This window comes from Hypanus sabinus, chromosome 23 (genome assembly GCF_030144855.1).
Source record: "Hypanus sabinus isolate sHypSab1 chromosome 23, sHypSab1.hap1, whole genome shotgun sequence".
Taxonomy (NCBI): Eukaryota; Metazoa; Chordata; class Chondrichthyes; order Myliobatiformes; family Dasyatidae; genus Hypanus; species Hypanus sabinus.
This window is the reverse complement of record NC_082728.1, coordinates 10,228,028-10,252,898: the sequence shown is the minus strand read 5'-3', so window position 1 is coordinate 10,252,898 and position 24,871 is coordinate 10,228,028. Positions and strand designations below refer to the sequence as shown.

The 24,871-nt window shown below is 60.5% G+C and overlaps 1 protein-coding gene across 3 annotated transcripts in view; it reads left to right on the top strand.

Moving 5' to 3' along the window:
* slc25a10a (solute carrier family 25 member 10a) overlaps positions 1-24,439 on the top strand; it is a 40,925-nt gene extending 16,486 nt beyond the window's left edge. For all 3 annotated transcript variants that reach the window (XM_059948368.1, XM_059948367.1, XM_059948366.1), the window contains 5 exons: positions 288-358; positions 1,164-1,256; positions 20,081-20,158; positions 21,688-21,744; positions 22,464-24,439. In XM_059948368.1, the coding sequence (XP_059804351.1) occupies positions 288-358; positions 1,164-1,256; positions 20,081-20,158; positions 21,688-21,744; positions 22,464-22,565 (401 nt within the window). In that variant the 3' untranslated portion in view covers positions 22,566-24,439. The remainder of the gene's footprint in view (positions 1-287; positions 359-1,163; positions 1,257-20,080; positions 20,159-21,687; positions 21,745-22,463) is intronic.
* The last annotated feature ends 432 nt before the right edge of the window (positions 24,440-24,871 follow it).

The window sequence follows — 24,871 nt, the reverse complement described above, 5'->3', positions numbered from 1 at the left end:
GGGATGCGGGCGATACTCCCAGTTCCCTGACCGGGTGGGGGTGCGGGCGATACTCCCGGTGCCCTGACCGGGGGTGGGGATGCGGGCGATACTCCCAGTTCCCTGACCGGGTGGGGGTGCGGGCGATACTCCCAGTTCCCTGACCGGGTGGGGGTGCGGGCGATACTCCCGGTGCCCTGACCGAGGGTGGGGATGCGGGCGATACTCCCAGTTCCCTGACCGGGTGGGGGTGCGGGTGCGGGCGATACTCCCGGTGCCCTGACTGAGCAGACGTTCTCCCCTCGCAGAGGGTGTGAAGAAATTGTTCTCCGGCGCCACCATGGCATCGAGTCGAGGAGCCCTCGTCACCATTGGGCAGGTAGGAAGTGATATTGAGTGTCCGGGGGGAGGGGGTCTCTATGTTAAAGATGATATTTTCTTGTCACGTGTGCGTTGCGTCGCGTCGTTTGCAACGTCAGCCAGCTCAGTCCGAGGACGTGCTGGGGTCAGCATCTTTTCGGCACCAGCACACGTCCACGGCTCACTGGCCCGAACCCGTACGCCTTTGGACCGTGCGAGGAAACCGGAGCACCCGGAGGAGACCCGCGGGGTCACAGGGAGGGCACTGGCAGGAATTGAACCCGGACTGCTGGCGCTGTGAGGCGTTCCGCCAGTCAGTACGCTATACCGGGCTGCTCGTCAGTGAGGCAGTTGCAAAGTCGTCGTTGACACAAGTTCATCGATGAGAGGGTTGAGCAGGACTGCCGGCAGAGAAACAGAAATGAAACGTGACCAGACGGACTCCCACACACTGAACTGTAGGAGCGTGAGGGGGCGGGCAGTGCAGGAGAGGTGGGGAGCTGACGTGCTGAGGGGGAAGGGTCTCTCTGCCCCCACCACACTGTCCTAGGCCGGTGGGGGGTGTGTAGGGGCATATGGGGCGAGGGAGAGACCAGCTCCCCACAGTCAGTGAAACCTGGTCATCTGCTCCTGGGCTGGGGAGGCAGTGTTAGCATTGAACTCTCTGGTTTGGGTCTCTCTGCGCAAGTTGTGGCTTAGTTGTTACAGTGCATGGCTGAAATTGCAGGTGGGGCTGGGTTTAGGGCCGTCTAGCCATCTGGGCTGCTGTCTAGACGGGGTGTGCATTAGGGATGTGACTGAATTGCTCGGACTTTCTCCCGCAGTTGGCCTGTTATGATCAGGCGAAGCAGCTTGTGCTGAGCACTGGTCTCCTGTCAGACAACGTCTTCACCCACTTCCTGTCCAGCTTCATTGCTGTAAGTACCCCTCTGCACCCCATCCCACCCGTCTCTGGTGATCCGGTTAGACCCCGCCCCGCCCGTCTCCTGTCCCGGTTACACCCCGTCACGCCCGTCTCCTGTCCCGGTTACACCCCGTCACGCCCGTCTCCTGTCCCGGTTACACCACGTCCCGCCCGACACTGGTGATCCGGTTCGGCTGTCCTCGTTGGTCGCCGAGTTACATTGTGTTCTCTCGAGGTTTGCATGCCCGGATGGGCTGTGGGGGCTGGGTCAGTGGGTGCGGAGTTTCTAACTGTGTGGTTCTGGGGTGGGAACCAGCCCGTCTCTACCACTGCCCTTTGTCTCTGGACATGGTCCTGTGGGTCTGGGTCCTGACCCCTCTCTAACTCCGATCCTTTCTCCGGACACGGTCCTGTGGGTCTGGGTCCTGACCCCTCTCTAACTCCGATCCTTTCTCCGGACACGGTCCTGTGGGTCTGGGTCCTGACCCCTCTCTAACTCCGATCCTTTCTCCGGACTCGGTCCTGTGGGTCTGGGTCCTGACCCCTCTCTAACTCCGACCCTTTCTCCGGACACGGTCCTGTGGGTATGGGTCCTGTCCCCTCTCTAACTCCGACCCTTTCTCCGGACAGGTCCTGTGGGTCTGGGTCCTGACCCCTCTCTAACTCCGACTGTTTCTCTGGACACGGTCCTGTGGGTCTGGGTCCTGACCCCTCTCTAACACCGACCCTTTCTCCGGACACGGTCCTGTGGGTCTGGGTCCTGGCCCCTCTCTAACTCCGACCCTTTCTCCGGACACGGTCCTGTGGGTCTGGGTCCTGACCCCTCTCTAACTCCGACCCTTTCTCCGGTCACGGTCCTGAGGGTCTGGGTCCTGACCCCTCTCCAACTCCGACCCTTTCTCCGGACACGGTCCTGTGGGTCTGGGTCCTGACCCCTCTCTAACACCGACCCTTTCTCCGGACTCGGTCCTGTGGGTCTGGGTCCTGACCCCTCTCTAACTCCGACCCTTTCTCCGGACACGGTCCTGTGGGTCTGGGTCCTGACCCCTCTCTAACCGACCCTTTCTCCGGACACGGTCCTTTGGGTCTGGGTCCTGACCCCTCTCTAACTCCGACCCTTTCTCCGGACACGGTCCTGTGGGTCTGGGTCCTGACCCCTCTCTAACTCCGACCCTTTCTCCGGACACGGTCCTGTGGGTCTGGGTCCTGACCCCTCTCTAACTCCGACCCTTTCTCCGGACACGGTCCTGTGGGTCTGGGTCCTGACCCCTCTCTAACTCCGACCCTTTCTCCGGACACGGTGGTGTGGGTCTGGGTCCTGACCCCTCTCTAACTCCGACCCTTTCTCCGGACACGGTCCTGTGGGTCTGGGTCCTGACCCCTCTCTAACTCCGACCCTTTCTCCGGACACGGTCCTGTGGGTCTGGGTCCTGACCCCTCTCTAACTCCGACCCTTTCTCCGGACACGGTCCTGTGGGTCTGGGTCCTGACCACTCTCTAACTCCGACCCTTTCTCCGGACACGGTCCTGTGGGTCTGGGTCCTGACCCCTCTCTAACTCCGATCCTTTCTCCAGACACGGTCCTCTGGGTATGTGTCCTGACCCCTCTCTAACTCCGACCCTTTCTCCGGACACGGTCCTGTGGGTCTGGGTCCTGACCCCTCTGTAACTCCGACCCTTTCTCCGGACACGGTCCTGTGGGTCTGGGTCCTGACCCCTCTCTAACTCCGACCCTTTCTCCGGACACGGTGGTGTGGGTCTGGGTCCTGACCCCTCTCTAACTCCGACCCTTTCTCCGGACACGGTCCTGTGGGTCTGGGTCCTGACCCCTCTGTAACTCCGACCCTTTCTCCGGACACGGTCCTGTGGGTCTGGGTCCTGACCCCTCTCTAACTCCGACCCTTTCTCCGGACACGGTGGTGTGGGTCTGGGTCCTGACCCCTCTCTAACTCCGACCCTTTCTCCGGACACGGTCCTGTGGGTCTGGGTCCTGACCCCTCTCTATCTCCGACCCTTTCTCCGGACACGGTCCTCTGGGTATGGGTCCTGACCCCTCTCTAACACCGACCCTTTCTCTGGACACGGACCTGTGGGTCTGGGTCCTGACCCCTCTCTAACTCCGATCCTTTCTCCGGACACGGTCCTGTGGGTCTGGGTCCTGACCCCTCTCTAACTCCGACCCTTTCTCCGGACACGGTCCTGTGGGTCTGGGTCCTGACCCCTCTCTAACACCGACCCTTTCTCCGGACTCGGTCCTGTGGGTCTGGGTCCTGACCCCTCTCTAACTCCGACCCTTTCTCCGGACACGGTCCTGTGGGTCTGGGTCCTGACCCCTCTCTAACCGACCCTTTCTCCGGACACGGTCCTGTGGGTCTGGGTCCTGACCCCTCTCTAACTCCGACCCTTTCTCCGGACACGGTCCTGTGGGTCTGGGTCCTGACCCCTCTCTAACTCCGATCCTTTCTCCGGACACGGTCCTGTGGGTAAGTGTCCTGACCCCTCTCTAACTCCGACCCTTTCTCCGGACACGGTCCTGTGGGTCTGGGTCCTGACCCCTCTCTAACTCCGACCCTTTCTCCGGACACGGTGGTGTGGGTCTGGGTCCTGACCCCTCTCTAACTCCGACCCTTTCTCCGGACACGGTCCTGTGGGTCTGGGTCCTGACCCCTCTCTAACTCCGACCCTTTCTCCGGACACGGTGGTGTGGGTCTGGGTCCTGACCCCTCTCTAACTCCGACCCTTTCTCCGGACACGGTCCTCTGGGTCTGGGTCCTGACCCCTCTCTAACTCCGAACCTTTCTCCGGACACGGTCCTCTGGGTCTGGGTCCTGGCCCCTCTCTAACTCCGACCCTTTCTCCGGACACGGTCCTGTGGGTCTGGGTCCTGACCCCTATCTAACTCCGACCCTTTCTCCGGACACGGTCCTGTGGGTCTGGGTCCTGACCCCTCTCTAACTCCGACCCTTTCTCCGGACACGATCCTGTGGGTCTGGGTCCTGACCCCTCTCTAACTCCGACCCTTTCTCCGGACACGGTCCTGTGGGTCTGGGTCCTGACCCCTCTCTATCTCCGACCCTTTCTCCGGACACGGTCCTGTGGGTCTGGGTCCTGACCCCTCTCTAACTCTGACCCTTTCTCCGGACACGGTCCTGTGGGTCTGGGTCCTGACCCCTCTCTAACTCCGACCCTTTCTCCGGACACGGTCCTGTGGGTCTGGGTCCTGACCCCTCTCTAACTCCGACCCTTTCTCCGGACACGGTCCTGTGGGTCTGGGTCCTGACCCCTCTCTAACTCCGACCCTTTCTCCGGACACGGTCCTGTGGGTATTGGTCCTGACCCCTCTCTAACTCCGACCCTTTCTCCGGACACGGTCCTGTGGGTCTGGGCCCTGACCCCTCTCTAACTCCGACCCTTTCTCCGGACACGGTCCTGTGGGTATTGGTCCTGACCCCTCTCTATCTCCGACCCTTTCTCCGGACACGGTCCTGTGGGTCTGGGTCCTGACCCCTCTCTAACTCCGACCCTTTCTCCGGACATGGTCCTGTGGGTCTGGGTCCTGACCCCTCTCTAACTCCGACCCTTTCTCCGGACACGGTCCTGTGGGTCTGGGTCCTGACCCCTCTCTAACTCCGACCCTTTCTCCGGACATGGTCCTGTGGGTCTGGGTCCTGACCCCTCTCTAACTCCGACCCTTTCTCCGGACACGGTCCTGTGGGTCTGGGTCCTGACCCCTCTCTAACACCGGACACGGTCCTGTGGGTCTGGGTCCTGACCCCTCTCTAACTCCGATCCTTTCTCCGGACACGGTCCTGTGGGTCTGGGTCCTGACCCCTCTGTAACTCCGACCCTTTCTCCGGACACGGTCCTGTGGGTCTGGGTCCTGACCCCTCTCTAACTCCGACCCTTTCTCCGGACACGGTCCTGTGGGTCTGGGTCCTGACCCCTCTCTAACTCCGACCCTTTCTCCGGACACGGTCCTGTGGGTCTGGGTCCTGACCCCTCTCTAACTCCGATCCTTTCTCCGGACACGGTCCTGTGGGTCTGGGTCCTGACCCCTCTCTAACTCCGACCCTTTCTCCGGACACGGTGGTGTGGGTCTGGGTCCTGACCCCTCTCTAACTCCGACCCTTTCTCCGGACACGGTCCTGTGGGTCTGGGTCCTGACCCCTCTCTAACTCCGACCCTTTCTCCGGACACGGTGGTGTGGGTCTGGGTCCTGACCCCTCTCTAACTCCGACCCTTTCTCCGGACACGGTCCTGTGGGTCTGGGTCCTGACCCCTCTCTATCTCCGACCCTTTCTCCGGACACGGACCTGTGGGTCTGGGTCCTGACCCCTCTCTAACACCGACCCTTTCTCCGGACTCGGTCCTGTGGGTCTGGGTCCTGACCCCTCTCTAACTCCGACCCTTTCTCCGGACACGGTCCTGTGGGTCTGGGTCCTGACCCCTCTCTAACTCCGACCCTTTCTCCGGACACGGTCCTGAGGGTCTGGGTCCTGACCCCTCTCTAACTCCGACCCTTTCTCCGGACACGGTCCTGTGGGTCTGGGTCCTGACCCCTCTCTAACCGACCCTTTCTCCGGACACGGTCCTGTGGGTCTGGGTCCTGACCCCTCTCTAACTCCGACCCTTTCTCCGGACACGGTCCTGTGGGTCTGGGTCCTGACCCCTCTCTAACTCCGACCCTTTCTGCGGACACGGTCCTGTGGGTCTGGGTCCTGACCCCTCTCTAACTCCGACCCTTTCTGCGGACACGGTCCTGTGGGTCTGGGTCCTGACCCCTCTCTAATACCGACCCTTTCTCCGGACACGGTCCTGTGGGTCTGGGTCCTGACCCCTCTCTAACTCCGATCCTTTCTCCAGACACGGTCCTCTGGGTATGTGTCCTGACCCCTCTCTAACTCCGACCCTTTCTCCGGACACGGTCCTGTGGGTCTGGGTCCTGACCCCTCTGTAACTCCGACCCTTTCTCCGGACACGGTCCTGTGGGTCTGGGTCCTGACCCCTCTCTAACTCCGACCCTTTCTCCGGACACGGTGGTGTGGGTCTGGGTCCTGACCCCTCTCTAACTCCGACCCTTTCTCCGGACACGGTCCTGTGGGTCTGGGTCCTGACCCCTCTGTAACTCCGACCCTTTCTCCGGACACGGTCCTGTGGGTCTGGGTCCTGACCCCTCTCTAACTCCGACCCTTTCTCCGGACACGGTGGTGTGGGTCTGGGTCCTGACCCCTCTCTAACTCCGACCCTTTCTCCGGACACGGTCCTGTGGGTCTGGGTCCTGACCCCTCTCTATCTCCGACCCTTTCTCCGGACACGGTCCTCTGGGTATGGGTCCTGACCCCTCTCTAACACCGACCCTTTCTCTGGACACGAACCTGTGGGTCTGGGTCCTGACCCCTCTCTAACTCCGATCCTTTCTCCGGACACGGTCCTGTGGGTCTGGGTCCTGACCCCTCTCTAACTCCGACCCTTTCTCCGGACACGGTCCTGTGGGTCTGGGTCCTGACCCCTCTCTAACACCGACCCTTTCTCCGGACTCGGTCCTGTGGGTCTGGGTCCTGACCCCTCTCTAACTCCGACCCTTTCTCCGGACACGGTCCTGTGGGTCTGGGTCCTGACCCCTCTCTAACCGACCCTTTCTCCGGACACGGTCCTGTGGGTCTGGGTCCTGACCCCTCTCTAACTCCGACCCTTTCTCCGGACACGGTCCTGTGGGTCTGGGTCCTGACCCCTCTCTAACTCCGATCCTTTCTCCGGACACGGTCCTGTGGGTAAGTGTCCTGACCCCTCTCTAACTCCGACCCTTTCTCCGGACACGGTCCTGTGGGTCTGGGTCCTGACCCCTCTCTAACTCCGACCCTTTCTCCGGACACGGTGGTGTGGGTCTGGGTCCTGACCCCTCTCTAACTCCGACCCTTTCTCCGGACACGGTCCTGTGGGTCTGGGTCCTGACCCCTCTCTAACTCCGACCCTTTCTCCGGACACGGTGGTGTGGGTCTGGGTCCTGACCCCTCTCTAACTCCGACCCTTTCTCCGGACACGGTCCTCTGGGTCTGGGTCCTGACCCCTCTCTAACTCCGAACCTTTCTCCGGACACGGTCCTCTGGGTCTGGGTCCTGGCCCCTCTCTAACTCCGACCCTTTCTCCGGACACGGTCCTGTGGGTCTGGGTCCTGACCCCTATCTAACTCCGACCCTTTCTCCGGACACGGTCCTGTGGGTCTGGGTCCTGACCCCTCTCTAACTCCGACCCTTTCTCCGGACACGATCCTGTGGGTCTGGGTCCTGACCCCTCTCTAACTCCGACCCTTTCTCCGGACACGGTCCTGTGGGTCTGGGTCCTGACCCCTCTCTAACTCCGATCCTTTCTCCGGACACGGTCCTATGGGTCTGGGTCCTGACCCCTCTCTAACTCCGACCCTTTCTCCGGACACGGTCCTCTGGGTCTGGGTCCTGACCCCTCTCTAACTCCGGACACGGTCCTGTGGGTCTGGGTCCTGACCCCTCTGTAACTCCGACCCTTTCTCCGGACACGGTCCTGTGGGTCTGGGTCCTGACCCCTCTCTAACTCCGACCCTTTCTCCGGACAAGGTCCTGTGGGTCTGGGTCCTGGCCCCTCTCTAACTCCGACCCTTTCTCCGGACACGGTCCTGTGGGTCTGGGTCCTGACCCCTCTCTAACTCCGACCCTTTCTCCGGACACGGTCCTGTGGGTCTGGGTCCTGACCCCTCTCTAACTCCGACCCTTTCTCCGGACACGGTCCTGTGGGTCTGGGTCCTGACCCCTCTCTATCTCCGACCCTTTCTCCGGACACGGTCCTGTGGGTCTGGGTCCTGACCCCTCTCTAACCGACCCTTTCTCCGGACACGGTCCTTTGGGTCTGGGTCCTGACCCCTCTCTAACTCCGACCCTTTCTCCGGACACGGTCCTGTGGGTCTGGGTCCTGACCCCTCTCTAACTCCGACCCTTTCTCCGGACACGGTCCTGTGGGTCTGGGTCCTGACCCCTCTCTAACTCCGACCCTTTCTCCGGACACGGTCCTGTGGGTCTGGGTCCTGACCCCTCTCTAACTCCGACCCTTTCTCCGGACACGGTGGTGTGGGTCTGGGTCCTGACCCCTCTCTAACTCCGACCCTTTCTCCGGACACGGTCCTGTGGGTCTGGGTCCTGACCCCTCTCTAACTCCGACCCTTTCTCCGGACACGGTCCTGTGGGTCTGGGTCCTGACCCCTCTCTAACTCCGACCCTTTCTCCGGACACGGTCCTGTGGGTCTGGGTCCTGACCACTCTCTAACTCCGACCCTTTCTCCGGACACGGTCCTGTGGGTCTGGGTCCTGACCCCTCTCTAACTCCGATCCTTTCTCCAGACACGGTCCTCTGGGTATGTGTCCTGACCCCTCTCTAACTCCGACCCTTTCTCCGGACACGGTCCTGTGGGTCTGGGTCCTGACCCCTCTCTAACTCCGACCCTTTCTCCGGACACGGTGGTGTGGGTCTGGGTCCTGACCCCTCTCTAACTCCGACCCTTTCTCCGGACACGGTCCTGTGGGTCTGGGTCCTGACCCCTCTGTAACTCCGACCCTTTCTCCGGACACGGTCCTGTGGGTCTGGGTCCTGACCCCTCTCTAACTCCGACCCTTTCTCCGGACACGGTGGTGTGGGTCTGGGTCCTGACCCCTCTCTAACTCCGACCCTTTCTCCGGACACGGTCCTGTGGGTCTGGGTCCTGACCCCTCTCTATCTCCGACCCTTTCTCCGGACACGGTCCTCTGGGTATGGGTCCTGACCCCTCTCTAACACCGACCCTTTCTCTGGACACGGACCTGTGGGTCTGGGTCCTGACCCCTCTCTAACTCCGATCCTTTCTCCGGACACGGTCCTGTGGGTCTGGGTCCTGACCCCTCTCTAACTCCGACCCTTTCTCCGGACACGGTCCTGTGGGTCTGGGTCCTGACCCCTCTCTAACACCGACCCTTTCTCCGGACTCGGTCCTGTGGGTCTGGGTCCTGACCCCTCTCTAACTCCGACCCTTTCTCCGGACACGGTCCTGTGGGTCTGGGTCCTGACCCCTCTCTAACCGACCCTTTCTCCGGACACGGTCCTGTGGGTCTGGGTCCTGACCCCTCTCTAACTCCGACCCTTTCTCCGGACACGGTCCTGTGGGTCTGGGTCCTGACCCCTCTCTAACTCCGATCCTTTCTCCGGACACGGTCCTGTGGGTAAGTGTCCTGACCCCTCTCTAACTCCGACCCTTTCTCCGGACACGGTCCTGTGGGTCTGGGTCCTGACCCCTCTCTAACTCCGACCCTTTCTCCGGACACGGTGGTGTGGGTCTGGGTCCTGACCCCTCTCTAACTCCGACCCTTTCTCCGGACACGGTCCTGTGGGTCTGGGTCCTGACCCCTCTCTAACTCCGACCCTTTCTCCGGACACGGTGGTGTGGGTCTGGGTCCTGACCCCTCTCTAACTCCGACCCTTTCTCCGGACACGGTCCTCTGGGTCTGGGTCCTGACCCCTCTCTAACTCCGAACCTTTCTCCGGACACGGTCCTCTGGGTCTGGGTCCTGGCCCCTCTCTAACTCCGACCCTTTCTCCGGACACGGTCCTGTGGGTCTGGGTCCTGACCCCTATCTAACTCCGACCCTTTCTCCGGACACGGTCCTGTGGGTCTGGGTCCTGACCCCTCTCTAACTCCGACCCTTTCTCCGGACACGATCCTGTGGGTCTGGGTCCTGACCCCTCTCTAACTCCGACCCTTTCTCCGGACACGGTCCTGTGGGTCTGGGTCCTGACCCCTCTCTAACTCCGATCCTTTCTCCGGACACGGTCCTATGGGTCTGGGTCCTGACCCCTCTCTAACTCCGACCCTTTCTCCGGACACGGTCCTCTGGGTCTGGGTCCTGACCCCTCTCTAACTCCGGACACGGTCCTGTGGGTCTGGGTCCTGACCCCTCTGTAACTCCGACCCTTTCTCCGGACACGGTCCTGTGGGTCTGGGTCCTGACCCCTCTCTAACTCCGATCCTTTCTCCGGACACGGTCCTGTGGGTCTGGGTCCTGACCCCTCTCTAACTCCGACCCTTTCTCCGGACAAGGTCCTGTGGGTCTGGGTCCTGGCCCCTCTCTAACTCCGACCCTTTCTCCGGACACGGTCCTGTGGGTCTGGGTCCTGACCCCTCTCTAACTCCGACCCTTTCTCCGGACACGGTCCTGTGGGTCTGGGTCCTGACCCCTCTCTAACTCCGACCCTTTCTCCGGACACGGTCCTGTGGGTCTGGGTCCTGACCCCTCTCTATCTCCGACCCTTTCTCCGGACACGGTCCTGTGGGTCTGGGTCCTGACCCCTCTCTAACCGACCCTTTCTCCGGACACGGTCCTTTGGGTCTGGGTCCTGACCCCTCTCTAACTCCGACCCTTTCTCCGGACACGGTCCTGTGGGTCTGGGTCCTGACCCCTCTCTAACTCCGACCCTTTCTCCGGACACGGTCCTGTGGGTCTGGGTCCTGACCCCTCTCTAACTCCGACCCTTTCTCCGGACACGGTCCTGTGGGTCTGGGTCCTGACCCCTCTCTAACTCCGACCCTTTCTCCGGACACGGTGGTGTGGGTCTGGGTCCTGACCCCTCTCTAACTCCGACCCTTTCTCCGGACACGGTCCTGTGGGTCTGGGTCCTGACCCCTCTCTAACTCCGACCCTTTCTCCGGACACGGTCCTGTGGGTCTGGGTCCTGACCCCTCTCTAACTCCGACCCTTTCTCCGGACACGGTCCTGTGGGTCTGGGTCCTGACCACTCTCTAACTCCGACCCTTTCTCCGGACACGGTCCTGTGGGTCTGGGTCCTGACCCCTCTCTAACTCCGATCCTTTCTCCAGACACGGTCCTCTGGGTATGTGTCCTGACCCCTCTCTAACTCCGACCCTTTCTCCGGACACGGTCCTGTGGGTCTGGGTCCTGACCCCTCTGTAACTCCGACCCTTTCTCCGGACACGGTCCTGTGGGTCTGGGTCCTGACCCCTCTCTAACTCCGACCCTTTCTCCGGACACGGTCCTGTGGGTCTGGGTCCTGACCCCTCTCTAACTCCGACCCTTTCTCCGGACACGGTCCTGTGGGTCTGGGTCCTGACCCCTCTGTAACTCCGACCCTTTCTCCGGACACGGTCCTGTGGGTCTGGGTCCTGACCCCTCTCCAACTCCGACCCTTTCTCCGGACACGGTGGTGTGGGTCTGGGTCCTGACCCCTCTCTAACTCCGACCCTTTCTCCGGACACGGTCCTGTGGGTCTGGGTCCTGACCCCTCTCTATCTCCGACCCTTTCTCCGGACACGGTCCTCTGGGTATGGGTCCTGACCCCTCTCTAACACCGACCCTTTCTCTGGACACGGACCTGTGGGTCTGGGTCCTGACCCCTCTCTAACTCCGATCCTTTCTCCGGACACGGTCCTGTGGGTCTGGGTCCTGACCCCTCTCTAACTCCGACCCTTTCTCCGGACACGGTCCTGTGGGTCTGGGTCCTGACCCCTCTCTAACACCGACCCTTTCTCCGGACTCGGTCCTGTGGGTCTGGGTCCTGACCCCTCTCTAACTCCGACCCTTTCTCCGGACACGGTCCTGTGGGTCTGGGTCCTGACCCCTCTCTAACCGACCCTTTCTCCGGACACGGTCCTGTGGGTCTGGGTCCTGACCCCTCTCTAACTCCGACCCTTTCTCCGGACACGGTCCTGTGGGTCTGGGTCCTGACCCCTCTCTAACTCCGATCCTTTCTCCGGACACGGTCCTGTGGGTAAGTGTCCTGACCCCTCTCTAACTCCGACCCTTTCTCCGGACACGGTCCTGTGGGTCTGGGTCCTGACCCCTCTCTAACTCCGACCCTTTCTCCGGACACGGTGGTGTGGGTCTGGGTCCTGACCCCTCTCTAACTCCGACCCTTTCTCCGGACACGGTCCTGTGGGTCTGGGTCCTGACCCCTCTCTAACTCCGACCCTTTCTCCGGACACGGTGGTGTGGGTCTGGGTCCTGACCCCTCTCTAACTCCGACCCTTTCTCCGGACACGGTCCTCTGGGTCTGGGTCCTGACCCCTCTCTAACTCCGAACCTTTCTCCGGACACGGTCCTCTGGGTCTGGGTCCTGGCCCCTCTCTAACTCCGACCCTTTCTCCGGACACGGTCCTGTGGGTCTGGGTCCTGACCCCTATCTAACTCCGACCCTTTCTCCGGACACGGTCCTGTGGGTCTGGGTCCTGACCCCTCTCTAACTCCGACCCTTTCTCCGGACACGATCCTGTGGGTCTGGGTCCTGACCCCTCTCTAACTCCGACCCTTTCTCCGGACACGGTCCTGTGGGTCTGGGTCCTGACCCCTCTCTAACTCCGACCCTTTCTCCGGACACGGTCCTGTGGGTCTGGGTCCTGACCCCTCTCTAACTCTGACCCTTTCTCCGGACACGGTCCTGTGGGTCTGGGTCCTGACCCCTCTCTAACTCCGACCCTTTCTCCGGACACGGTCCTGTGGGTCTGGGTCCTGACCCCTCTCTAACTCCGACCCTTTCTCCGGACACGGTCCTGTGGGTCTGGGTCCTGACCCCTCTCTAACTCCGACCCTTTCTCCGGACACGGTCCTGTGGGTATTGGTCCTGACCCCTCTCTAACTCCGACCCTTTCTCCGGACACGGTCCTGTGGGTCTGGGCCCTGACCCCTCTCTAACTCCGACCCTTTCTCCGGACACGGTCCTGTGGGTATTGGTCCTGACCCCTCTCTATCTCCGACCCTTTCTCCGGACACGGTCCTGTGGGTCTGGGTCCTGACCCCTCTCTAACTCCGACCCTTTCACCGGACATGGTCCTGTGGGTCTGGGTCCTGACCCCTCTCTAACTCCGACCCTTTCTCCGGACACGGTCCTGTGGGTCTGGGTCCTGACCCCTCTCTAACTCCGACCCTTTCTCCGGACATGGTCCTGTGGGTCTGGGTCCTGACCCCTCTCTAACTCCGACCCTTTCTCCGGACACGGTCCTGTGGGTCTGGGTCCTGACCCCTCTCTAACACCGGACACGGTCCTGTGGGTCTGGGTCCTGACCCCTCTCTAACTCCGATCCTTTCTCCGGACACGGTCCTGTGGGTCTGGGTCCTGACCCCTCTGTAACTCCGACCCTTTCTCCGGACACGGTCCTGTGGGTCTGGGTCCTGACCCCTCTCTAACTCCGACCCTTTCTCCGGACACGGTCCTGTGGGTCTGGGTCCTGACCCCTCTCTAACTCCGACCCTTTCTCCGGACACGGTCCTGTGGGTCTGGGTCCTGACCCCTCTCTAACTCCGATCCTTTCTCCGGACACGGTCCTGTGGGTCTGGGTCCTGACCCCTCTCTAACTCCGACCCTTTCTCCGGACACGGTCCTGTGGGTCTGGGTCCTGACCCCTCTCTAACTCCGACCCTTTCTCCGGACACGGTCCTGTGGGTCTGGGTCCTGACCCCTCTCTAACTCCGACCCTTTCTCCGGACACGGTCCTGTGGGTCTGGGTCCTGACCCCTCTCTAACTCTGACCCTTTCTCCGGACACGGTCCTGTGGGTCTGGGTCCTGACCCCTCTCTAACTCCGACCCTTTCTCCGGACACGGTCCTGTGGGTCTGGGTCCTGACCCCTCTCTAACTCCGACCCTTTCTCCGGACACGGTCCTGTGGGTCTGGGTCCTGACCCCTCTCTAACTCCGACCCTTTCTCCGGACACGGTCCTGTGGGTATTGGTCCTGACCCCTCTCTAACTCCGACCCTTTCTCCGGACACGGTCCTGTGGGTCTGGGCCCTGACCCCTCTCTAACTCCGACCCTTTCTCCGGACACGGTCCTGTGGGTATTGGTCCTGACCCCTCTCTATCTCCGACCCTTTCTCCGGACACGGTCCTGTGGGTCTGGGTCCTGACCCCTCTCTAACTCCGACCCTTTCTCCGGACATGGTCCTGTGGGTCTGGGTCCTGACCCCTCTCTAACTCCGACCCTTTCTCCGGACACGGTCCTGTGGGTCTGGGTCCTGACCCCTCTCTAACTCCGACCCTTTCTCCGGACATGGTCATGTGGGTCTGGGTCCTGACCCCTCTCTAACTCCGACCCTTTCTCCGGACACGGTCCTGTGGGTCTGGGTCCTGACCCCTCTCTAACACCGGACACGGTCCTGTGGGTCTGGGTCCTGACCCCTCTCTAACTCCGATCCTTTCTCCGGACACGGTCCTGTGGGTCTGGGTCCTGACCCCTCTGTAACTCCGACCCTTTCTCCGGACACGGTCCTGTGGGTCTGGGTCCTGACCCCTCTCTAACTCCGACCCTTTCTCCGGACACGGTCCTGTGGGTCTGGGTCCTGACCCCTCTCTAACTCCGACCCTTTCTCCGGACACGGTCCTGTGGGTCTGGGTCCTGACCCCTCTCTAACTCCGATCCTTTCTCCGGACACGGTCCTGTGGGTCTGGGTCCTGACCCCTCTCTAACTCCGACCCTTTCTCCGGACACGGTCCTGTGGGTCTGGGTCCTGACCCCTCTCTAACTCCGACCCTTTCTCCGGTCACGGTCCTGAGGGTCTGGGTCCTGACCCCTCTCCAACTCCGACCCTTTCTCCGGACACGGTCCTGTGGGTCTGGGTCCTGACCCCTCTCTAACACCGACCCTTTCTCCGGACTCGGTCCTGTGGGTCTGGGTCCTGACCCCTCTCTAAATCCGACCCTTTCTCCGGACACGGTCCTGTGGGTCTGGGTCCTGACCCCTCTCTAACCGACCCTTTCTCCGGACACGGTCCTTTGGGTCTGGGTCCTGACCCCTCTCTAACTCCGACACTTTCTCCGGACACGGTCCTGTGGGTCTGGGTCCTGACCCCTCTCTAACTCCGACCCTTTCTCCGGACACGGTCCTGTGGGTCTGGGTCCTGACCCCTCTCTAACTCCGACCCTTTCTCCGGACACGGTCCTGTGGGTCTGGGTCCTGACCCCTCTCTAACTCCGACCCTTTCTCCGGACACGGTGGTGTGGGTCTGGGTCCTGACCCCTCTCTAACTCCGACCCTTTCTCCGGACACGGTCCTGTGGGTCTGGGTCCTGACCCCTCTCTAACTCGGACCCTTTCTCCGGACACGGTCCTGTGGGTCTGGGTCCTGACCCCTCTCTAACTCCGACCCTTTCTCCGGACACGGTCCTGTGGGTCTGGGTCCTGACCACTCTCTAACTCCGACCCTTTCTCCGGACACGGTCCTGTGGGTCTGGGTCCTGACCCCTCTCTAACTCCGATCCTTTCTCCAGACACGGTCCTCTGGGTATGTGTCCTGACCCCTCTCTAACTCCGACCCTTTCTCCGGACACGGTCCTGTGGGTCTGGGTCCTGACCCCTCTGTAACTCCGACCCTTTCTCCGGACACGGTCCTGTGGGTCTGGGTCCTGACCCCTCTCTAACTCCGACCCTTTCTCCGGACACGGTGGTGTGGGTCTGGGTCCTGACCCCTCTCTAACTCCGACCCTTTCTCCGGACACGGTCCTGTGGGTCTGGGTCCTGACCCCTCTGTAACTCCGACCCTTTCTCCGGACACGGTCCTGTGGGTCTGGGTCCTGACCCCTCTCTAACTCCGACCCTTTCTCCGGACACGGTGGTGTGGGTCTGGGTCCTGACCCCTCTCTAACTCCGACCCTTTCTCCGGACACGGTCCTGTGGGTCTGGGTCCTGACCCCTCTCTATCTCCGACCCTTTCTCCGGACACGGTCCTCTGGGTATGGGTCCTGACCCCTCTCTAACACCGACCCTTTCTCTGGACACGGACCTGTGGGTCTGGGTCCTGACCCCTCTCTAACTCCGATCCTTTCTCCGGACACGGTCCTGTGGGTCTGGGTCCTGACCCCTCTCTAACTCCGACCCTTTCTCCGGACACGGTCCTGTGGGTCTGGGTCCTGACCCCTCTCTAACACCGACCCTTTCTCCGGACTCGGTCCTGTGGGTCTGGGTCCTGACCCCTCTCTAACTCCGACCCTTTCTCCGGACACGGTCCTGTGGGTCTGGGTCCTGACCCCTCTCTAACCGACCCTTTCTCCGGACACGGTCCTGTGGGTCTGGGTCCTGACCCCTCTCTAACTCCGACCCTTTCTCCGGACACGGTCCTGTGGGTAAGTGTCCTGACCCCTCTCTAACTCCGACCCTTTCTCCGGACACGGTCCTGTGGGTCTGGGTCCTGACCCCTCTCTAACTCCGACCCTTTCTCCGGACACGGTGGTGTGGGTCTGGGTCCTGACCCCTCTCTAACTCCGACCCTTTCTCCGGACACGGTCCTGTGGGTCTGGGTCCTGACCCCTCTCTAACTCCGACCCTTTCTCCGGACACGGTGGTGTGGGTCTGGGTCCTGACCCCTCTCTAACTCCGACCCTTTCTCCGGACACGGTCCTCTGGGTCTGGGTCCTGACCCCTCTCTAACTCCGAACCTTTCTCCGGACACGGTCCTCTGGGTCTGGGTCCTGGCCCCTCTCTAACTCCGACCCTTTCTCCAGACACGGTCCTGTGGGTCTGGGTCCTGACCCCTATCTAACTCCGACCCTTTCTCCGGACACGGTCCTGTGGGTCTGGGTCCTGACCCCTCTCTAACTCCGACCCTTTCTCCGGACACGATCCTGTGGGTCTGGGTCCTGACCCCTCTCTAACTCCGACCCTTTCTCCGGACACGGTCCTGTGGGTCTGGGTCCTGACCCCTCTCTAACTCCGACCCTTTCTCCGGACACGGTCCTGTGGGTCTGGGTCCTGACCCCTCTCTAACTCTGACCCTTTCTCCGGACACGGTCCTGTGGGTCTGGGTCCTGACCCCTCTCTAACTCCGACCCTTTCTCCGGACACGGTCCTGTGGGTCTGGGTCCTGACCCCTCTCTAACTCCGACCCTTTCTCCGGACACGGTCCTGTGGGTCTGGGTCCTGACCCCTCTCTAACTCCGACCCTTTCTCCGGACACGGTCCTGTGGGTATTGGTCCTGACCCCTCTCTAACTCCGACCCTTTCTCCGGACACGGTCCTGTGGGTCTGGGCCCTGACCCCTCTCTAACTCCGACCCTTTCTCCGGACACGGTCCTGTGGGTATTGGTCCTGACCCCTCTCTATCTCCGACCCTTTCTCCGGACACGGTCCTGTGGGTCTGGGTCCTGACCCCTCTCTAACTCCGACCCTTTCTCCGGACATGGTCCTGTGGGTCTGGGTCCTGACCCCTCTCTAACTCCGACCCTTTCTCCGGACACGGTCCTGTGGGTCTGGGTCCTGACCCCTCTCTAACTCCGACCCTTTCTCCGGACATGGTCCTGTGGGTCTGGGTCCTGACCCCTCTCTAACTCCGACCCTTTCTCCGGACACGGTCCTGTGGGTCTGGGTCCTGACCCCTCTCTAACACCGGACACGGTCCTGTGGGTCTGGGTCCTGACCCCTCTCTAACTCCGATCCTTTCTCCGGACACGGTCCTGTGGGTCTGGGTCCTGACCCCTCTGTAACTCCGACCCTTTCTCCGGACACGGTCCTGTGGGTCTGGGTCCTGACCCCTCTCTAACTCCGACCCTTTCTCCGGACACGGTCCTGTGGGTCTGGGTCCTGACCCCTCTCTAACTCCGACCCTTTCTCCGGACACGGTCCTGTGGGTCTGGGTCCTGACCCCTCTCTAACTCCGATCCTTTCTCCGGACACGGTCCTGTGGGTCTGGGTCCTGACCCCTCTCTAACTCCGACCCTTTCTCCGGACACGGTGGTGTGGGTCTGGGTCCTGACCCCTCTCTAACTCCGACCCTTTCTCCGGACACGGTCCTGTGGGTCTGGGTCCTGACCCCTCTCTAACTCCGACCCTTTCTCCGGACACGGTGGTGTGGGTCTGGGTCCTGACCCCTCTCTAACTCCGACCCTTTCTCCGGACACGGTCCTGTGGGTCTGGGTCCTGACCCCTCTCTATCTCCGACCCTTTCTCCGGACACGGACCTGTGGGTCTGGGTCCTGACCCCTCTCTAACACCGACCCTTTCTCCGGACTCGGTCCTGTGGGTCTGGGTCCTGACCCCTCTCTAACTCCGACCCTTTCTCCGGACACGGTCCTGTGGGTCTGGGTCCTGACCCCTCTCTAACTCCGACCCTTTCTCCGGACACGGTCCTGAGGGTCTGGGTCCTGACCCCTCTCTAACTCCGACCCTTTCTCCGGACACGGTCCTGTGGGTCTGGGTCCTGACCCCTCTCTAACCGACCCTTTCTCCGGACACGGTCCTGTGGGTCTGGGTCCTGACCCCTCTCTAACTCCGACCCTTTCTCCGGACACGGTCCTGTGGGTCTGGGTCCTGACCCCTCTCTAACTCCGACCCTTTCTGCGGACACGGTCCTGTGGGTCTGGGTCCTGACCCCTCTCTAACTCCGACCCTTTCTGCGGACACGGTCCTGTGGGTCTGGGTCCTGACCCCTCTCTAATACCGACCCTTTCTCCGGACACGGTCCTGTGGGTCTGGGTCCTGACCCCTCTCTAACTCCGACCCTTTCTCCGGACACGGTCCTGTGGGTCTGGGTCCTGACCTCTCTCTAACTCCGATCCTTTCTCCGGACACGGACCTGTGGGTCTGGCTCCTGACCCCTCTCTAACACCGACCCTTTCTCCGGACACAGTGGTGTGGGTCTGGGTCCTGACCCCTCTCTAACTCCGACCCTTTCTCCGGACACGGACCTGTGGTTCTGGGTCCTGACCCCTCTCTAACTCCGACCCTTTCTCTGGACACGGTCCTGTGGGTATGGGTCCTGACCCCTCTCTAACACCGACCCTTTCTCCGGACACGGTCCTGTGGGTCTGGGTCCTGACCCCTCTCTAACTCCGATCCTTTCTCCGGACACGGTCCTGTGGGTCTGGGTCCTGACCCCTCTGTAACTCCGACCCTTTCTCCGGACACGGTCCTGTGGGTCTGGGTCCTGACCCCTCTCTAACTCCGATCCTTTCTCCGGACACGGTCCTCTGGGTCTGGGTCCTGACCCCTCTCTAACTCCGGACACGGTCCTGTGGGTCTGGGTCCTGACCCCTCTGTAACTCCGACCCTTTCTCCGGACACGGTCCTGTGGGTCTGGGTCCTGACCCCTCTGTAACTCCGATCCTTTCTCCGGACACGGTCCTGTGGGTCTGGGTCCTGACCCCTCTCTAACTCCGACCCTTTCTCCGGACAAGGTCCTGTGGGTCTGGGTCCTGGCCCCTCTCTAACTCCGACCCTTTCTCCGGACACGGTCCTGTGGGTCTGGGTCCTGACCCCTCTCTAACTCCGACCCTTTCTCCGGACACGGTCCTGTGGGTCTGGGTCCTGACCCCTCTCTAACTCCGACCCTTTCTCCGGACACGGTCCTGTGGGTCTGGGTCCTGACCCCTCTCTATCTCCGACCCTTTCTCCGGACACGGTCCTGTGGGTCTGGGTCCTGACCCCTCTCTAACTCCGACCCTTTCTCCGGACACGGTCCTGTGGGTCTGGGTCCTGACCCCTCTCTAACTCCGACCCTTTCTCCGGACACGGTCCTGTGGGTCTGGGTCCTGACCCCTCTCTAACTCCGACCCTTTCTCCGGATACGGTCCTGTGGGTCTGGGTCCTGACCCCTCTCTAACTCCGACCCTTTCTCCGGACACGGTCCTGTGGGTCTGGGTCCTGACCCCTCTCTAACTCCGACCCTTTCTGCGGACACGGTCCTGTGGGTCTGGGTCCTGACCCCTCTCTAACTCCGACCCTTTCTCCGGACACGGTCCTGTGGATCTGGGTCCTGACCCCTCTCTAACACCGACCCTTTCTCCGGACATGGTCCTGTGGGTCTGGGTCCCGACCCCTCTCTAACTCCGACCCTTTCTCTGGACACAGGGTGGCTGTGCCACGTTCCTCTGCCAACCCCTGGACGTCCTGAAGACTCGGCTGATGAATGCCAAGGGAGAGTATCGGGTAAGGTCCGGATGTGGATGTGGTCCAGGCTCCGTCAGCAGCCGGTGGGAGGGTCTGTGTTCTGTGGCTCCGGGGCTCAGCTAGTCATCCCTGTGGACAGACGGCCCTGGCATGGAACGACAGGTTACCCGGGTCAGCCCTGAAATATCCAACTGATGTGGTGATGTTCCAGAGCCAGGGCCAGCTGAAGGACATCATGCGCTCGATGGGCCAAATGGCCTCCTCCCCTGAAGTGAGCTTCCCCAGTACGTGCCTTTGAGCCTGGCCATTAACCGAAGAGTCCGTGGGCCCTGGGCGTGAAAATGCTCGCTGGGGTCAGCTGGAGCCCATGGAGGGAGAAGCGGGTTAATGGTTCATGTTTTTGACGGGGAGAGATACGTGAGCTTGTTCTGCAGAGGCAGAAGGAATCTTGAGAAGGTGGGGGCACGTGTTGTGTGACCGGGGGAAGTGGGCATCTGACTGGGCAGGGATAGGTGGTAGTCGGACGTGTCTGGAGGTCAATAGATGTACGACGTGAGCAACTCGGAGGCTGGTCCGCGCTCTCAGTTGACTGTCACCTACACAAGTGCGTCTGTGCACAAGCGCAGTGGGAAACCTTACTGGCAACAGCACCGCCAGGTGCAGTCAGCATTGGGAAGAAAGCACGTTAAGCAGAAATGATGTATGAAAGAACATTGGCATCAATCCAGTTTCAGCCCACCCTAGGAGGGTAGGAGGGTTTGGGAGGGGAATGGAGGGATCGAGTGGTGGGTGGGGGTTTGGGATCTTATCGGGGATGGTGCCTGGATTGGGGAGCATGCCCTATGAGAACAGGTTGAGTGAACTCGGCCTTTTCTCCTTGGAGTGACGGAGGATGAGAGGTGACCTGATAGAGGTGTACAAGATGATGAGAGGCATTGATCGTGTGGATAGTCAGAGGCTTTTCCCCAGGGCTGAAATGGCTAGCGTGAGAGGGCGTAGTTTTAAGGTACAGAAGAGATGTCAGGGATAAGTTTTTTACTCAGTGGTGAGTGCATGGAATGGGCTGCTGGCAACGGTGGTGGAGGTAGACACGATGGGGTCTTTTAAGAGACTCTTGGATAGGTACATGGAACTTAGAAATATAGAGGGCTATAGGTAGGCCTAGTAATTTCTAAGGTAGGGACATGTTCACCACAACTTTGTGGGCTGAAGGGCCTGTATTGTGCTGTAGGTTTTCAATGTTTCTAAGACCATGTTAAAATCTGTGTAGATGACATCTAACAACTGGTCCTTGTCCTCTCATCCTCCGTCACTCCAAGGAGAAAAGGCCGAGTTCACTCAACCTGTTCTCATAGGGCATGCTCCCCAATCCAGGCACCATCCCCGATAAGATCCTTGTCCTCTCATCCTCTTGGTCAGTCCTTCAGATAAAAACCTCAATCCTTCTTGTTCCCTAAGTTTCCTTCTGGTCTTGATCCTGGGGGTAGTTGGTTCGCTCGTGCTGGGGTAGGGGGGTGCCTGTCAGTCAGTTGATGCCAGACTTGGAACGCTGTCTCTGTTTCCTCCAGGGGGTGGGGCACTGTCTACTGGAGACTTCCCGTCTGGGTCCGCTGGGCTTCTACAAGGTGAGCTGGGGTTCGGGGTGGTGGGTGGGGTGCAGTCTGACTGGGGTAGGGTGTATTCCGGAGCTTGGAGGGACTGCGTCGTGGGGCAAGGACAGGGTGGGGCCGTAAAAGAGGAAATGGAAGGTGGGGAGGAATGGGAGGGCAGTTGAAGGGTTGTGGAGGGGGTCTAATGTTGAGGAGACGTGTAATGGTTGCATGAGGTCAGAATGATAGAGGGTGGGGTGGAGGAGGTGTGATTGGAGGAATCAAGGGATGAGGAGGGATGGGATCCCTCCACTGGGATTGATAGGTTCTTGATTGGACATGGCATCAGAGGTTACGGGGAGAATGCCGGGAACTGGGGTTGAGGAGGGGAAGATAATAAATGGATCAGCCATGATGGAATGGTGGAGCAGACTTGATGGGCCAAATGGCCTAATTCTGCTCCTGTCTCTTTTGGATCGAGGGATAGGTCGATGAGGAGGGATGAGAGGGGTCAAGGAGATGTGAGAAGAGCTGGGGGGGGGGGGGGGGGGGCTGTTGAGGTGTGTGGCGGGTGGTACCGCTAGAGTGAATGAGGATGTGCTTGAGGAGTGGCCTGTGGTGGGGCCGGTGGACTTTCTGGAGAGGTAGGCCGGATGTTGGGCTGGGTCGAGGGGTTCTGGGGTGGGAGGGGAGGGGTCTATCTGTGGTCCCCTCAGGTGGTGTCTGACCTCAGTTTCCGGCTCTTTCTCCCCCAGGGCTTTGTCCCCGCTGCTATCCGCCTGGTTCCTCACACCGTGCTCACCTTCGTCTTCCTGGAACAGCTCAGGACTCACTTTGGGGTCCTGGTACCGGCCTGAGACAGAGAACTCCCCCACTCTCAAACCCCGCCCAGAGTGGGGTGGGCAGTTCCCTGCACTAAATCTGTATCGAACAGGACAAGATGGCTGCCGCTCTACCCTGGGGGAAGTGGGTGGGATCTCAGGCCTGGGTATGTGAATTTGAGCCCACGTTGGCCCCCAGTCCAATGTCCCCCTGCTCCCACGTGTCCACACCCCTTCCTTTGCTTGTCGATCCTCCCTCAACTTTTAGGACATTGGCTCCGGGCCCTAGGCTGACGGGATCTGTCTGTGCAACTGGAATTTGTGATTTGACTTGATGGGGGTGGTTCTTGGTCTGTGGACTCCCCCTCCCCACTCCACCCTACCCCTGGGGTTCCCCACTCCTTCGTTAAACAAGGATCTCCACTACCTGATCCTCGTCTCCTGGGACCTGATGGTGTGAATCAACATGCAAGCATGGTCTCTGTGTTGGTCTTTACCCCTCCTCTGCCCCCCCGAAGCTGGTGGTGCTTGGGACTTTGTCAAGTATTTTACCACAGTGACTGCAACTTCCCTTTAATTAAAGGCGCACAGCGCGGTCAGTGCCTTGCGCGTGTTCCGAGGTCAGTGTGGAAACTCCGGCTGTGATTTGGTTGGCTGAAGAACGTCTCAGTGTGAAAGTGCCTTCCCGTTTGGAAATGGGGCAGCCACACGGGCCCAGGGCAGGCAGGAGCCGTTAAATCTGAATTCTCTTTTTTTTTGTTGGACTTTTGAAACTACCACTAACTGATGGATGCCGGCGTTCTTAGCCTTTACCCATGGTTCTCTGTGGTTTTATTCATTTGGAGCTTCCCCACCCTATCTGCACGTCTCCTTTCCGTGTTTTTCCAGGCTGGCCTGGTCCTCAGCCTCTCTCCCCACCCACCCACTTGCCCAGAGGAGGAGGGTGCTGTGGGTAAAACAGGCTTCTCCTGGTAGGTACCGTACCCTCAACCTCATGGTCTAGGGCTGCACTCGGGCTCGTAATGGGATGGGGCGGGCTGACAGTCTTATTACACGGTGACGGCCAGTGGGAATTTCAGGGACTGGGGAACCCGTGAGCCTGTCTGGAAGTGCTGGGTGCTGAGCCGGTAGCCGTGGGGACATTTGGACGCAAATGCTTAGCAGCATCTGCGGAGAGAGAGACGAGTTAACCTTTCCTCTGGCCACTGGCTGGAGTTTTAAACCTGTTCCTCCCTCGCGGATGCTGCCTGGCCTTGCTGAATGTCTCCAGCACTCCTGATTTTATTTCGGACTTTTGGCATCTGCTGTGCTTCGCTTTCCCCGAGGTGGAGGAGGGCACGTTTTTGGGTTCACTTTGCCCCTGACCCACGTCATTCCCAAACCGCGATGCACGATTCCCTGATGGTGTTGCAGTGCCGATGATGGTTCTGTGATCAATGTCCTCCTCTCCCTCCTCCAGCCTCAGCTGTTCAATCACTGTCGTATATAACCCCCACTCTGACCTCACTGCCATTTTAATTTCTCCTCTGACTCCTTTAAAGCCCGTTATAATTGGAATACTTCCCTCGATTCACCTCTGGGAGTGGTCCCACCTCTCCACGCCATCTGTATACCTGAACACATTGACTCTTCCTGTGGGTATTGAAGGGGAACCTGTAGACGGCCAGAGGTGTGCACGACTGTGATGGACTGAAGGGCCTGTTACTGGGCTCTTTCGGCAAGGATTGTGTGGGACAGGAGGAGGCCACTCTGCCTTTTGAACCTGTCCTGGCTCCTAGTTAGTCCCACTCTCCTGGCCTCTTTCCCCCAAATTCCTCCCTTAGAAATTCCACCCTGTTTCCTCTTAATCCCCTCCTGTCGCTGTGTGTGTGTGTGTGTGTGTGTGTGTGTGTGTGTGTGAGAGAAACAAATCGAAAACCCTGTTTCTTGTGGTTCTTTAACCAATCACCAAACCTTTGGCCCTGGAGCCCTCGACCAATGGGAACAATCCGTGGCTCCTCCAGAAGACAGAGTCCTGGAGCGCTACAGCACAGCCACCGAGGGGCCCGTGTTTGTATAATTCTATAACCACAACCCCTCAGCGCTACAGCACAGCCACCGAGGGGCCCGTGTTTGTATAATTCTATAACCACAACCCCTCAGGTACAGCACAGCCACCAAAGGGCCCGTGTTTGTATAATTCTATAACCACAACCCCTCAGCGCTACAGCACAGCCACCAAAGGGCCCGTGTTTGTATAATTCTATAACCACAACCCCTCAGGTACAGCACAGCCACCGAGGGGCCCGTGTTTGTATAATTCTATAACCACAACCCCTCAGGTACAGCACAGCCACCGAGGG